Genomic DNA, 15,376 nt, shown 5'->3' on the forward strand with positions numbered 1-15,376 from the left:
CAAGATGAGTTACAGGCCGAGTGAATATTTTTAAAAAAAGGGAGAAAAGGTCTAGCAGCCATTTGCATCAGGACCGGGGTGTGTGCGTGTGCGTGTGTGTATCAGGTTAAGCAGAAAATCTGAGAGCCTCAGAGAATGAGGAAAAACCACACAAAGCAAGCTTCACTTGGGGTTATTTTTCTAACTAAACCTTTATTGTTTTTTCTTTGAAAGCTGGAACCATCAAAGTCCTTGGATCAGCTTTAACTGCTGGATGGAGTAAAAACCATGAGACTACTGGATGATCTGTGAACAGATTGGCAGACAATGAAACAAAAAACCAAAACGGATGGGAAGACTGTTCTGGAGAGCTAGTCAAATTACTTGCTGCTTACTGAAATTCGTTTCAAGAAGATGCACCAGTGGTGATGGCAGAGATGTTTTCTGGAGAGTCCATTTGCATCTTTTCTCCAGATGTCTAGCATGTGTTCAAGAGCTGTTTAAAGTTTGAAAAAAACTCCATTGTGAAAAGTGAGTTATGAAGAGTGCTCTTTATTTGAAACCTCCACAACACAGACGCCAATCTTGTCTCGCATTGAATCATTAGCTGTGCACATCAACACATTCCAAGCACAAATTAAGAAATGCAAACAGAACAAAAAAATATATATATATATAATTTTTCCCCTATCCAAAGGTTTCAAGTCTCAATGCAGCAAATCCTTCTGAACACAGAATCTGAGGAGCACACTGTTCAAATAGTTGGGACAAACAGGTCCCTGCAAAGGCTAATGCCTTTTTAACACATGGGCTGGGGATCATGGACGGCATGGAACAGGGAGGAGGAGGAGGTGAGGAAAAAGGACAGGAAGAGAGAATGAGCGGGTGGGGGACTTGGGTATGCGCTGGGGGAAGATGGGGAAGCTGGGACACACACATGGTGAGTTGGTGGATTTCATTTATTGGTTTTTGACATTTTCTTTCTGGTTCTTTTTTTATTTCCCCCCATTCCCAGGTCCAACAATGGTAGAAAAACCCCACAGTGGTGTGTGGGGCCTTATTAGGCCAGCCCAAAGCCTTCAGAGCACTCCTGGATGGCCAATAGTAACATGTGGCGGAGCTTTTCAAAGCTCTCATAGGCAGGTAGGTCCAGCTGATTAAAACTAGAGAAAGAAGAAAGACCAATTTGTGACAAACTCACCAAATCCCTGTGTTCCCATAGTGCCCACTGACCTCTCCTCCCTGAGGAAACCCACTCCTCTCTTGCAGACTTGAAATCTTGTCCTAGCCTGGTCTGCCCTGCCCTAATTTGGCCCGAATACTAGCTATCAGGCTCCTAAAATATAAATCTGACCTGGTCACTCCTTAAACACCACAGTCTTACCTATGGGCTAATGTATAAATTCCAAGGAGGCATTTGGGGTCACTGGTGATCCAACCTCTGCTGATCCAACCTTTTCAAGCCTTCTGTTTCCTGCAACTCCTTGCTCAGAGAGTCCTGGACGGAATACACTGCACTCTCACATGGCAGTGTTCACCTGCAATGTCTCCCCAGCCCCACTGTGAATCTGAGCCAGCTTCTCATCTCAAACATCCCCTTTTCCACAAAACCACCAACTTGTGAGCTACTCTAGGTCTAGCATAGCTGGGGCCAGATTTGGGATCCTGCCCTTGGTTAGGCACCCAGGAGCAGCAAATATGCAAGCTAAGTCTGAATGCTAAAAAGAAGAACAAACCCTTCCTCTTACCATGTGTGAGCTGAAGGCAGGCGATCTGTGGACCTGTCATCCCGATGGATCTGAAACTTCTGAATGCCATTCATGCCTTCAAGGGCAGCAAAGCCTTGTAAGGGCACCTTTGAAGTACCCGTGACAAATTGGAGGAACTTGGCACGGTCAGCTTGGTCGAAAGAACGCAATGCTCTCCAGAACCACTGGATCTGCGGGAAAGGACACAAGAAGCCAGGGTTAGGTAGAGAGCTCTTGGAAGGAGGGGGGATGGAATCTGGAATCTTAGGCAGTCCATTCTGTGAAATGGGCTTTAGTTCTTCCATTTCATAAGATCAGCAAGAACATTCCTTGATGAAGAGGTAGGTATAAATAAGTTGTCACCTATATCCCCTTGTCTCCTAAGAGTACAGGTTTATGTGGTGTCATACCAAGTAGCACTGCTTAGGGATATGGGGAAGGATGCCAGCAGCAGCTCACCTGAATAGAGTTGGACTGGTACTTGTGGTATTCAGTGTTGGATTTCAAATCATCAATGTCGATTGTGGGCAGTCCTGATATGAGCAGCTCTAACTCCTGCTCAGTGAAGATAGAAATGAGGCGCTTTGGAATGATCTCATAGAAGCCTTCTAAGAAAGCTGCCAGCTGTTTACGGATGGCTCCTGGGGAGAAAAATCAACAAGACATGTGGTGTCTAAACTTCTAAACTCACACAACTGTTAGTGGTCAGAAATTCTCAATCTGGCTCCTGCTGCAACTAGGATGCTGAATGGTCTGCCTGACTCACCTAACACCCTTGAATTAGGGTGGATAAAGGGAAATAATTTTTTGGTCAGTTATCTGAAGGAAAAAACCAGTATCTGTGAAATGAGTGAGGCCTGATTGCTTCCCATATGAACATGGGGTCTAAAGGACATTTCCCCTACCTGTCATCCTCATCTGGCACACCAGGTGTACATATTCCTTCTTATTCTCTTCAGTTACCAAGATGTTAGCCCCATTGGGTTTGAGGTCACGAACTTCACAGACTCCAAACTCCTGGACCTAGAACACCCAAAACACCAATTACTTGTCAGGGTTGGTCTAGGATGGGATTTATATGGACACCTGGGAATACTTAAACTCTTTGCCATGTCCTGGGCAGAAAGATGAAACAAGTTAATAAAAATGTGTTTTGTATGAGCACGCAACTTCATAACAGGGAAAAGCCAAGGGTTTGGCCCCAAAACATGAAGGCTACAAGTAAGGAAATTGTCAATGGTAAAAGGGAAAAAGGCATGGTTCACATGTTAACATGACATAGCACAATCTATATGGAAAACAATTTGGAGGAGGGATAAGCTTAAAAAGTTTTTTCATTTATATTTACCTGTATAATATCTCTATACTGGAATAATTTTTTTTAAATGAAGAGAGAACTAGGAAAGAGCCCAGACTGTTTTACAAATCCTGTTTTTTCTGTTTGTGATGTCTTGTACAAATACCCACTGCTTACTGCTGGATGGGGAAATGGGGCATGAGACTTTAAGAAGTTGAGATGCTTCCTTAGAAGCATGAGATTATCCAGTGCCAGTTCAAGGGTGGTCCCAGAATGGGTTTTCTGGACTAGCTAGGATGTGCTGCAGTCAAAATTTCCTGACCTACCTCAGTGCTGAAGGTGAGGTCATAACCTAGTGTGGAGACATCATTTTCCAGCAGATAAACCAGGCCCTGGTAGAAGTGGTAATCTTCACTCTCCATATCTGTATATCTAGAAAAACACAATTAAGGTCATGGGTTAGGGTGGAGGAGAGGAAGTATGGGGGTAGGACATAAGAAAAGGACCTGTCAAGTGAGAATGTGGATTCTGTGCCACATCCTCACCTGACAGACTTGCCCAAGATGTGTTTGTAGAAGGACCGAGTAAAATAGCACTCCAGGAGACGGTTGTCATATACAGCTTTGGCCACAATGCGTCCAACAAACTTGAAGTAGCTGAGGTGATTGGGGTTGCAGTGGGAAGATGGGTTGATGGTGTAGGTGACCCGATCACCGGGTGAGGTACGGAACAAGGCATACATAGGGTTAAACATCTCCCGAGAGATGATCATATACCACTCCCGCAGGAGCCCTCCAGCATCCTGCCCTTCTTCTCCTTCAAACACTATATACCTGCGTAAGAGACCAGAAACAGATGTGCAGAAAGCCCAGGACAAATCCATTCATTTATGTAGTATGACCCAAGTGAGTGAGTGAAGCAGTGGCTGGGGAGTGCAGGATCAGAGAACAGAGGTGAATGCAGAGTGCCAGGAAAGCCCAGAGGAAGGGTGAGGATCTGGGACAAAAAAAACATCGATAGAAAAGAGGTCTTGAAAAAAAAAAAAAAAAAAAAAAGAAAAGAGGTCTTGAATTATCAGTAAAGGTCACCAATATTCCAGTAAATACCAACAGGAAAGGTATAGAGGCTTAAATGAAGCCTCTTCGGGAAAGCAGGGAGAGGAGTCATTAAGTGGTGTCAGAGGGGACTGAACTCAGGCTGAGGTCTTTAAGGATTTGGTGGTGGAGGAGCAGGGCCCAGTCTGTCTCAGAAGCCTGACTTCTTGTGATAACATGGATGGTGAGCCCATGTCATGAGGGAGAGGAGGAATCAAGTTCCTGATTTCATCTCACGGGCTGACACTTAGTATTACAAACTGCTGGTCTCTTCTAGGTGACTTCAGAATTACCAGCGAGTGATTACCAATTTGGTGAGGGGCTATTCATGCAAGTGTGGTCTCCGCCAAGCCAGGATACCATTTGCTCAGCAGGCTTCCCATTCCTAGTGTAGTAAGAGAAAGCTCTTTACAATGCCATCGGGTCTATCTTTGTAAATGCCAAAGACTCTCCTGTCTCTCTGGGAATTGTTGGGTAGCTCGGCTCAAGGGCCAGCTAGCCAGAATAAGAGACCACTCTCATGAGACCAGGCAGAGAAGACAGGAGGCAGCTCAGTGAGATTATTTACACCAAGTTCCTATTTGGAATTCCTTTGGAGTTCCCCTGCCATCTGGCACCAGAGTAAGCCTTCACTACCATGTAGGAAGGTCCTCCACTCTCTCCCATCCTGTCATTTCTCTGTTCTGGGTTCTTACAATCGATTCTTCATTTCTTCAGGGGATTTCCGGTGCAGTTCACGATAGGAGTCTTCAAACACATGATCACGGCGGACGTGCACAGCCATGTCTTCTTTCCGGAGCCCCTCATCCAGACGTTCCAGCTCTTGGCGGAAATATCTTGGGAAGTAGAGAAGAAAAGAAAATAGGTTTGGGTGTGGCAGAGCAAACTTCTCTTTGGTTGATTAGGATGAAGACCTACAATGATGCTCCTCCCCTCCTCCAAATATCTGTTTCAAGGGGAACTGGAAGTGCCCAGTACTTGTGAAGAGACAGGTCATTCATTACCAACTCTAAATTTTCTTATCTCCACTGAATAAAGGCCCATTGAGGCTGTAGCACAGAATCTCTGCAACAAGTAGGTAAGTATGTGTAGGTGGACAGGAAAGAAGAGAAGGATAAGGATGACAGGAGTGCTGTGGAGCCCCTGTCAACCCCAAGCCCTGCTATGAGTGTACCATAGCTACCTGCACTTCCTGTATTACCCCAAAGAATAGAATGGTATTTCAGAAGTCATGTGACTAAACAAAGGCTTGCATTTCTCTGATGAGGAACAGAGATGAGAATGGAGTAGGCCAAGGAATATTTAGGTATAATGACTGTTGATGGCACATAAGAATTTCCACCTTCCCACCCAGCACCATTCCAAGGGCTGCCACCAAGGGAAAATTCTTTTCCCTGAAAACACTCCCTCAGGAGGAATTTTGGCTCCTTTTTGGGAGAGGAGATACCATTTGAAAAGTTCCCATCCCACAGCCTCCAGGACACATACTTGCGCTTGACATCAAAGTCGAGGACACGAATGTAGTCTACCAGGACAGCAAAAGGCCCATCAGCGAGGTGGGTGGTGGACTGCCGTAGGATCTGATTTAACACAGTGCGGTGAGTCTCTGAGGGGAGAAAGGACAGCAGGAATCAACACATCCTGGCTCTCAGAAGACTACATGACAGCCAACCAGACAGCAACTCTTTCTTGTTTCATGGAAAAAAGACAGTGTGGCCCAAAAGGGCTTTCAGACCCAGTCCCTACACCTCACTAGCTTCATTCTTTGCCCCTCTCTTTCTTCCCCCTCCGTCCCGATCCTGACACGCACACACACACACATACACACACTCACTCACCACTCTCCCCCATGAAACAGTTAAGAATATAGTGTTTGAAATGACCCTGTAAAAAATGAAGCCTATATTGGGGGCCTAAGAGTTGCCTGTACCTGCAAAGCGAAGGAACTTCTGTGTATCAGGGGGCAGGCTTGAGGAGATGTGCATAGAGGAGGGCTCCCTGGAGAAGAATGGGTCAAGGGAGGAAGGAGTAGCAGGGGTTAAGGGGGCAGGGGAGAGTGGAGGAGGCTCGTCCTTGATGTGTGCCAGCTGGCTCTCACGGGTGTCTCTGACAGGAGGTTTGCTCTCCCGCTCTGTGGCATGGACCAAAAAGAAGGCCTCGACGGCAGGCTGTAGCACTGGGGGTAGGAATGACAGGGAAATGATGTTTTACTTTAGAAACTTCAACATGCAAACCTCTTTTCCTTCATAATCAAGTTACAGAAGCACAATATGGAAGAAGAAATAATGAAAACTTAGAGGAAAAAATACAATTGTAGCAAAGAAAAATGAAGCCACAGAGGAAGTCTGAGCTTCCTTGAAACTGAAGAAAATGGAATAGGCAACTGGTTATAAAGATTTCCCTGGTCTAAAAGGTAAAAAGATATCAACTACTAAAAGAGAAGGCAAATCTGTTTTTCCAATAGTGAAGTGAGAGAAAAAACACCTCTCCTTTGAATTCTCCATTACAAAGACACTGAGAGACAGGGGTGACCTGGAAGGAAGAAAAATATGCTGGCAGAAAGAGCTCCAGAGCAGATTAGTGGGTTTGGACTTTGGCCCAAAGGCCACAACTCACCTAGCACTGCATGCTGGTCATGGGATTCCTCCAGTTCCTTTAGACACTCTCCCAGCATGTCCCACAGCTCGTCCAAGCTCAGCTGCTCACTGAGCAGGGGTAACTCAGGTGGCCTCTCCTCCTTCTCCTTTTCCCCTTGTGGGGTTCCATCTGAGCCTACAGGCCACACAGAGGAGACAGAAAGCCTTTGAGGTTTTTCTTTCATTTAGCTTTTTCCCAGACCAAATGTGCAGGCCATTAAACAGATCAAGACGACTAGCCCACTGGCTACTAAGTAATACTGAGCCACACCTAAAAACAAACTCTAGCCCTACACTGGATGACATTTCAATTTATATCAAATGCAATTAATACAATAAAAATTTTGGTTCCTCAACTGAAATAGCCACATTTCAAGTGCTCAGTAGCCACCTGTGGTTAGTGACTGAAGTTCTAGCAGATAGTACTGGTTTATTCATTGCCTCATTAGCTCTCAGAGAATCTGTGGATTATGAAATGATTTAATGTATTTCAAAAATGTCTCAGGCCAACACTATTCCACAGAAACGTGTTAAGAGAAGGCATCATGAAGTATTCTATGTACAATTAACTTTGAAAAATGCTGCTACTAATAGCATATATTGTGTGCTGGGTACTACTTTAAGTATTTGTGTGTGTGTGTGTGTTAACTTGTTCAATCCTACTATGAACATCCCTATTTTAAATAAGGAAACAGAAGCTAAGAGAAGTTTGTTTCAGGTTCCAGAGCCAGTAAATGGGGGAGCCACAACTCAAACACATGCTGTCTCCATGTCTAACATCATCACATCATAGTTTCTTTACTATAGGAATTATAGTGGTATGTTATAAATTTCCAATAAGGGTGAGGTGGTGGTAGTGATCTTGGTTGGTATATGCCATTAACATTTACAAAACCAGTGTCCACTGGAACAAACTGGAAAACACTCAGCTTGTGTATACAGAAAACAGGGGATCCAGCAGACATTCCATGAAGACTGTCTCTCTCTCTTCCTGCACTAGAAATAGGAAGTAGTATTTACCAATGGACTGAGTATCCTGAGCACTGGGAGATGGCTGGTCCACATCCATGGGTGACTCCTCTCTCCGGACAGAGGCCTCTGACTGGCTTGACTCCGACTGGATAAAAGGGAGACAAAGTCACATAAAGGGTGCAACTCTGCTTTCCTCACGGAGAGGCTAGAGGCTGGCTCTATCCATTCTCACACAACATAAGCTTGGAAAGATAAAGTTTCCTTTAACTGTTCAAAAAGAATGGCCTCTTCCCACCTCCTTTGCTGTCCTCCATCCTGAGCTAGCAAACTCTTCCACAAAGCTCCTTGGGTGCCTGTACTGCCTCCACTCTATTTCAGACCTATGTGTAGTCAGACACTAGCTTGTTTCTGTTTGCTCAGAAAAGGGGAAATAAGGGACCTTTGATAGGTGGGATTATTCATAAAGCCAACATCTGTCCTTTTGGGTTTGGGAAAGACAGGGCAGAAAATACTCCAAAAGAATAGTTGTTTTCCCTTTCTACCATGTTGGGAACCACAGCCCTCAAATTCTATGATGTTCTCAGCATGCTCAATGAAATCATACTGTATAATAGTAATCCTATGCAAAGAAAAACCAGGCCTCAGGATACCTTTATTTCCTGGATCTTGGGAAGGTGACTTGCATGTTGCAAGAACAAGAAAACAACGAGAGAGTGCCACAGCATACATACACAATGCCAGGCTTTCCCCATAGCCACTCTGTGCTGGGATCCCAACAATGAGTTGGCTATCTAGGAATCTCAAAGTTTTTTTTTTTCCTAAAAGTGCCTGAGTGCCTTGGTGCCAAGGTACCAAGAGAGTACGGAGAACAGAAGCAGAGGCCAGGGTAGATGGACCAGCCATAGCCTAGAAGAGGCTGCGTGGGATGTATACCAAGCTTGGGGGAATTTCAAGGATAGGATTCCTGATGTACTTGCATTGTTCCATGAGACAGAAAAATCTTCATCCCACATCCCCTCAGAACCCAGACACTAAGCATTATGCAGTTTGCAAAAGCGCCACTGTTGACTGGATAGCTGGGAGTGGGGTATGATGGCCAAGCTTTAAGTCATTATCGATCCAAAACAACCAACAGACAGTAGAGAAAACACCAACAGAAAGTAACCCTGTTGCCCAGAAGCATTCATACAGCATACTTAATGCAAAAGCATACAAGGTTAAGGGCAGTGAAACCCCACTGATGATGTGGTGGGGAAGGGGAGAGACAAATGAATGAGGGGCTACAGGCATCATGCTAACCGTTGCTGCTTGTTGCTGTCTCCGCGCCCTTTGACCCTCACGTACCATTTGTATAATGGCATCAGCCTCAGCCTCCAGCTGCCGAACAGCTGCCTGGATGCTGCTAGCTGAGCCTAAACCGGAAGAACCTGGGAGAAAGAAAAAAGAAGGCAAGGTATAAAATGCAGGAAGAGGGAATGCCCAATATTCTCTCTCCCATCTCCTGGGCTGCCACAGGGCATCTTGTTGAAATCTTTGAGCTTTGGCTAGGGCAGCTTCAGAGTGCTCATCACCAGGCACTAAGAGCTACCATTACAAGTAAGGGCAAGGGACATGGTGTTAGGCAGATGGATAGTGGCAGGTGGAGAGGGTTTTGTGGGACAAGAGGAAAGAGGTAGGATTTGGCAGGCCACAGAAGAGGCAACATGGCTGCAATGTTTTAGTTAGGAGTGATCAAAGAGGCAGAAAGGAGACACGCTCAGTGCCTTAAATCTTGTTCAACAAAAGATCTGTCCCCAATTTCTTTGCCAGATTTTCCCTCCCCCTTACTTCTCACTTGCCCTAATGAATTTCCTATGCAGACAGCTTGAGTGAGATACAGAACGCAGCCATCAACAGTCTAGGAAAGGATCATCACTTCCTTTTTTGGAAAGGTCAAGCAGGATGGAGACATGACATTAAGTCCTGCCCTCCAAGGACTTGGAGTTTGCCACCACCAACCCTGCCCCTCAACTGGACACTCCAGTTCCATACCTAGCCTGCCTGTCTGCTTGGCTTTCTTGTTAGCTCGGCGTGTGTCGTCCCGAAGCTGGATGATGACCTGCAGTACCCTCAAGAAGAACTTCTGGGTAGACGTCTTGGATGTCAACATGGACATAGAAGGCAGCTGGAGCTCCCGGCCACCCAGAGGTCGCTTCTGAGATGCCACAATTACCACATTCTCAGCCATGTCAAACCTGGATAGTGTAGAGGTGGCTTGCGTATACTGATAGCATCAAAGCATAAACATCCAGAGCGAGCAGGGCTTTTTGGTGTCAATCAGAGGGTTAAAGAATCTCAGAAGGAAATCCCACAAGTGGGAAAAAATAAGATCAAGTATACATAGAACATATAAGAAAATCTGACCAGAAAGGAAAAAATTAAAACAACCCAAACAACAAAACAACCACCAGGAAACCAGCAAGAGCCACTTTTTAGAATACCCCAGATTCCAGCCCCACAGCCAAATGGGTGGTAACCACCCACCTGCTCTGCATTTTGCCTTTTAGCTTGGTGGTCTGTGGCTGCTCCTCAGGCAGGCCATCAGGAGAGAGGGTCTCACATTGGGCTCGTCGCTGCTGTTCTAGGTTGTATTCCCGTAACTCAGCCAGAAGGGTACCTGGTTAGGCAGAGGAGCCAGCAAGTGTTCAGAGATTTCCCTAGTGAAGCAGCTGGAAGCCAAACCTTTCTAAGAAACCTGCCCAGGCTATCTTTGCTCAGTTGCAGAGAATCTGGAGTGAGCAGGAATTCTGTTCCATCTTACTATGTGTCCTCATGGACCAACTATCCAGAGACCACCAATGTACCTTGCCCTCAAGAATCTGTTGAATCTACATGAAATGCAGCTCAGTGCAGGGAGGAAAAACTATTAGTTTTTGTGGTAATCTCCGACAAATTGCTTAACCCCCTCTCCCAGTTCCCTTCTCCATCTTAATAATTATTGAGACTAATACTGCCTAATGTCACAAGGCTGTTTTGAGAATTAGCAGATAACTACAGTAGAGTAGGTGGGACACTGCCTGGCCCATGGGTGCTGAATGCTGGGAGTCAAGAAAAGACAGAGACTGTAATCAAATTCCTTCCTCTGGAAGAACCTTATAGTTCTCATGTAACAAGAATATCCTGGGGTCATACACTGATAAATATCCGTATCACCTCAGCTCCAGGTACATTTGTGAGAAGGAGATAACTAATGAGATCTCGGCAGCTGACATCTACAGAGATCCATGACTGGGATGCAGGTGGGAGAGAGCAAACAGACTCTATGCTAAAATCTGGCTCTACTCCTCAATTCAATTGCTTTATCACCCAGGGTTTTAATTTTCTTTTTGGTAACACAACTGGAAGGAAGACTGAAACTAGACAATTTCCAAGTGTCCTTATAACTTCTGTACCTTCACAACTGCACAAAGGCAGAGGGTATCATTTGGACTCCCAATTCTTGAGCCTAAGTGAAGTGCAGGTGCATCTCTGAGGTGGTGAAGCTGCCTTAGCAGGCTCATTGCAGGGCTCTTGTAAGTGTCCAGAATGGAGAAGCAAAAGAGCACTGCAGATCCTACACGTGCTCATTTTCCTTTACTTAACCCTGATTACAAGGTATGTGCCAGGCACTGGCAATGTAGAGGAGCCCAGCCTTGCTCTCCATGAACAAATGAGCAGAGGAAAACAGATGGTAACTCAGTATTATCAGTGTTGCAACAGAGGAGAGCACAGGGGTGGTGTTACAGAAGCATAGAGGAGTTTGATTCAACCTGGGGATTCAGGGAAGGGTTCCATAAAGAGGTGATACCTCAGTGGAAGGTTTCAGAAAGACAAGATGCTTTACTTCTGTTATTACCTATCTGTTTACAAAGAGTATAACCCAGATGGCGCGCTCCATTCAGTAGCAGCTTGAGAACAGTGTCCCGGGTTGCAGGGTCCCCCCGAGAGAGCTGCAGTAACACATTGGCTGCATCCTCTAGACCTTCTTCGGAACAAGAGTGGGATGTCAACACCTGGGAAAAAGAAGAGAGAAGAGGTAGGTCTCAACTTAAGAACTAAAACTTTACTCCCATCCACCTTTCCTCCCCCAATCTTGGGAATTCAGAAGAGCTCGGACTCACCTCCACAGAGAGCTGCAGCTGGTTTTCAGTGAGGCCAGAGGATACCATCTTAAAGTCAGCACTGCTGCTGCCCCCATCACCCACCTTTGCTGGAGATTTGCTGGCCTTAGTAGTTGTAGAAGCTTTGAGCAAACAGATGGAACATAGTAAGCCTCTAAAACTCACATGCCAGAACCAAACAATCACTAAACTGTCCAGGGCTTCAAAATGGGAAAGTAGTACAAATGAAAAGCCACCCACCAAAGCCAAATACAAATGACTTGGGATGTCAAGGACTCTCATAACCATACTTTCTAAAGTGACAAAGAATCCCAAACATTTCTCAACTGTTTCCCTATCATCTGAGTTCCCTCTTCAAAACCATTTTCAAGTACTTTTTATTAGTCTGCTGTAGGGCTCGCTCCCTTTACTTCCTAGGATACCCTGGCTATTCCACCTTGATTCAAATGGTATCCTGTCTGCTCTTAATCTTTTTCCTGGAACTGGCTCCCTCACCCAGGCTGGAAAGGCTGGGAGTTCTTTGAAGACAGGGACTTTCTCTCTCCTCCCTTTGGTGCTTAGCCTAGGGAAGCCACATTCAGTGAATGCCTGCTGGTCTTCACGAGTGTCTGTGTGGGTAGATGTATGTGGGGAGGAGGAGGATGGAGAGAGAGAACTGGGACTGAGGAGGGCAAGAATGAACACATTTGGCTCTTGCAAACATAAACCAAGCCGACTGCTATCATTTAGGGAGGAATACCTGGATAAGGGAGTGGAGAGTGAGGTGGGTGTACATACCCCAAAGCTCCCAGCCTACATCCACACTTACTTGAAACAGTAGTGGTAGCAGTCGTGGGGGTAGTCACCGTGGTCGAAGCAGCTACGGCAATGGTGGATATAGCCGTGGCAGCAACCAGAGCTGGAGCAGAAGTGACAGGGGTGGTTGCAGCAGGGGGAGTGGGCGTGCTGGAGGCAGCAGTGGTAGTGGTGGTAGATGTGGTTGAGGTGGCAACAGTGGTGGAGGAAGCACTGCTGCCAGAATTAGCCTGTGCTTCCGACACTTTGTTTTCTGGGAGAGCAATTGAGATGAGAGAAAGGAGTCTGAGGAGTTTCTCAGTTAAGAGAGAGCTCCGGCGGATGACTGGGTGTGATAACATGTTCATGAGCTGCCCCAGTGGAGAGGCCTCAAGGCTGTATGGGGAGGTTTCCCCCTCACCACCAGCGCTCACTGGCACTGACTTCACGGAGTTCTTGCCTTTCCGGCTGACATTCATGTTGTCCAGTTTAACCAGTAAGTCCCAGAAGTCTGTGCAAATCCCACTGCTGGTGGACTGTGAAGAGCATGGGCTGCAGGCCTGCTTACTGCCCCTCTCCCGATCACTCTCACAGTTTGTTTCTTTGGTCCGCTGCTGTGTAAAATGGCTGGGAAATACCTGCCGGCAAAAGGAGGACAGGCTTGGTCTAGGGGGTCTACACAGGAAATCGGTCTTCCTGACAAGTGAAGACAATTGGTTCCTAGATTCTCCACTTCTCTGAATAGCTTTAGTGACATGGGAGAGATGTCATACGGGAGCATAAGGTCTACATTATCTGATGGTGGAGTGACCCAGAGAAACAAACAAGGGCTTTGTAGGGAGATGATTAGCTAACTTCTGAGTATCAGTCTCTGTATGAAATGGGGAGCATACCTATGCTTTATCAAAAAATTGTTGAGATTAAATGAGGTAACATATTTTTGCATAGTGCCTGGCAACAAGGTAGGCCCTCAAGAGATGGCAGCAATGATTATTAAAAAGAACACTGAACTGAGTTCTAGATCCAGCTGCATCACTTACTAGCCACATGACAAAGTCAATAAAACTTTCTGCACCTCATGGGACACCTGGGTGGCTCAGTGGTTGAGTGTCTGCCTTTGGCTCAGGGCATGATCCCAGAGTCCCTGGATCCCACATCGGGCTCCCTGCACAGAGTCTGCTTCTCCCTCTATGTCTTTGCCTCTCTCTCTGTCTCTCATGAATTAATAAATAAAATCTTAAAAAAAAACTTTCTGCACCCCAGCTTCGTCACCTATAGAACAGAAATTATATAGACCACTGAGAGTTGTTTTGATAACTAAATGAAGTAACGCACAAAAATTGTAAAAAGTGAGAATAAAAGAACCCATAATTTACTGGTCAACTCCCAGAAACCATACAGGCCTTAGCACTATAAACAGTGAACAAAGACCTTCTAGCTTTCTTAGAATTCAGATTTCATCTAGGCTGTGGCCTGCCACCCCTCTTCCATCCCCAAGGGCTGAGTTCAAGCTCCTTACCTTGGCCAATTGAATGAGTGTGTCTAGAACATGTCTGCAGACAACAGGAGCAGCCTGGGGGTGGATGTGGACAGTGGAGCCACTGCTTGCATGCTTCTCGGTATGTTTGCGACCTCCTGAACGTTGAATCTGGAATATATTAGTCCTGCAGCCGAGGGCTGCATCCATGGATACTGAGAGCCAGGAAAGCTGGTTGGAGCTCTTAGACTCCATCTTGTGTAGGAGGTCCAGGGGCCGGTTCTCATGGCTGCTTGACCCACAGCTTTTGCTTGACTTTTTGCCCTTGTCCTCACTTGAGGAGAGCTTGGGTGTTTCAATGCATAGCTCACTTTCACTGCTGCGCTGCAAAATGGAGAGCAGACTGCGGATGACCCAGTGGCGGGTCTGGGCATGGTAGCAGAGATTTCTCAGTACTCGGTGTAGACGACTAGTATTAAGCTTTGGCTCATCCACGAAAAGTAGGACCAGGAGACAGGATAGGGCTTCATGGTCCAGGAGGAGCCGTCCTCGGAGGCGGAGAAGAGTATCCACATTACTGCCAGAAGGCCTGGAACAGAGCACAGTTTCAGCACGGTAGTACTTCAGCTAGAGCTTTGGGATTAGGTATAGGCCTAGGGAAGGGGAATGAGCTGCATATCTCCAAGGAGGCACAAGAAGGTGTCTAGTACAGGGGCTCTTAATAAGAGCTGCCCTCTTGTGTATCTACTGGGTATCAAGTACTCCACACCAGCTGGTATGGGGCTGCTGAAAAGACTAAAGAACTGCCCATTTTTGTGATGATGGATCAAAGGCTCAAAATACGTTAAGTGATTTTCTCTAGATCACATGATGTCAGTATTATGAATTGGTAAAAGCAGATTGCACTCAAAGTCTTAAAAACGTTTACTTCTGCCTTCTCTAAACTACCAGGAATTTGCCTGCCTCTTAGGACTGATCACTCCCTTTACATTTCAGCATGTTGGGTGCAGTTTGCTTCTCCCACAGCCTAGATGTTATAAGCTTTAGGCAAGTGACTTTCCTTATTACAACCACAGTTAGCATCTGCCGCCAGTTTGCCTTACTTTGTGATTATGGTCCACAGTAGCTACACTAACCCAAAAGTGTGGCTTTTTGAAGGGGGAGGTCCAAAGATCTGGCTCCCCTCCTCAATCAAGGCAATATCCTAAAGAGGTCATCTAGTCTCTCCACCTATATATTAAGGGAATTGGACTTAGCAAC

At 46.0% G+C, this 15,376-nt stretch overlaps 1 protein-coding gene across 8 annotated transcripts in view; it reads right to left on the reverse strand.

Annotated features, from left to right (window-relative positions):
• Positions 1-511: 511 nt before the first annotated feature.
• Positions 512-15,376, reverse strand: part of HUWE1 (HECT, UBA and WWE domain containing E3 ubiquitin protein ligase 1) — a 175,124-nt gene continuing 160,259 nt past the window's right edge. For 7 of the 8 annotated variants that reach the window (XM_038587503.1, XM_038587504.1, XM_038587508.1 and 4 more), the window contains 18 exons: positions 14,159-14,705; positions 12,674-13,277; positions 11,866-11,987; positions 11,601-11,757; positions 10,250-10,382; positions 9,758-9,960; positions 9,026-9,153; positions 7,775-7,871; positions 6,735-6,890; positions 6,049-6,294; positions 5,607-5,724; positions 4,814-4,954; positions 3,570-3,857; positions 3,351-3,456; positions 2,633-2,750; positions 2,187-2,368; positions 1,728-1,918; positions 512-1,142 (listed from right to left, as the gene is read on the reverse strand). In XM_038587503.1, coding sequence (XP_038443431.1) covers positions 1,040-1,142; positions 1,728-1,918; positions 2,187-2,368; positions 2,633-2,750; positions 3,351-3,456; positions 3,570-3,857; positions 4,814-4,954; positions 5,607-5,724; positions 6,049-6,294; positions 6,735-6,890; positions 7,775-7,871; positions 9,026-9,153; positions 9,758-9,960; positions 10,250-10,382; positions 11,601-11,757; positions 11,866-11,987; positions 12,674-13,277; positions 14,159-14,705 — 3,640 coding nt within the window. In that variant the 3' untranslated portion in view covers positions 512-1,039. The remainder of the gene's footprint in view (positions 1,143-1,727; positions 1,919-2,186; positions 2,369-2,632; positions 2,751-3,350; positions 3,457-3,569; positions 3,858-4,813; positions 4,955-5,606; positions 5,725-6,048; positions 6,295-6,734; positions 6,891-7,774; positions 7,872-9,025; positions 9,154-9,757; positions 9,961-10,249; positions 10,383-11,600; positions 11,758-11,865; positions 11,988-12,673; positions 13,278-14,158; positions 14,706-15,376) is intronic. The other variant, XM_038587507.1, reaches the window with a different exon arrangement.

This window comes from Canis lupus, chromosome X, assembly GCF_011100685.1.
Source record: "Canis lupus familiaris isolate Mischka breed German Shepherd chromosome X, alternate assembly UU_Cfam_GSD_1.0, whole genome shotgun sequence".
NCBI lineage: Eukaryota > Metazoa > Chordata > Mammalia > Carnivora > Canidae > Canis > Canis lupus.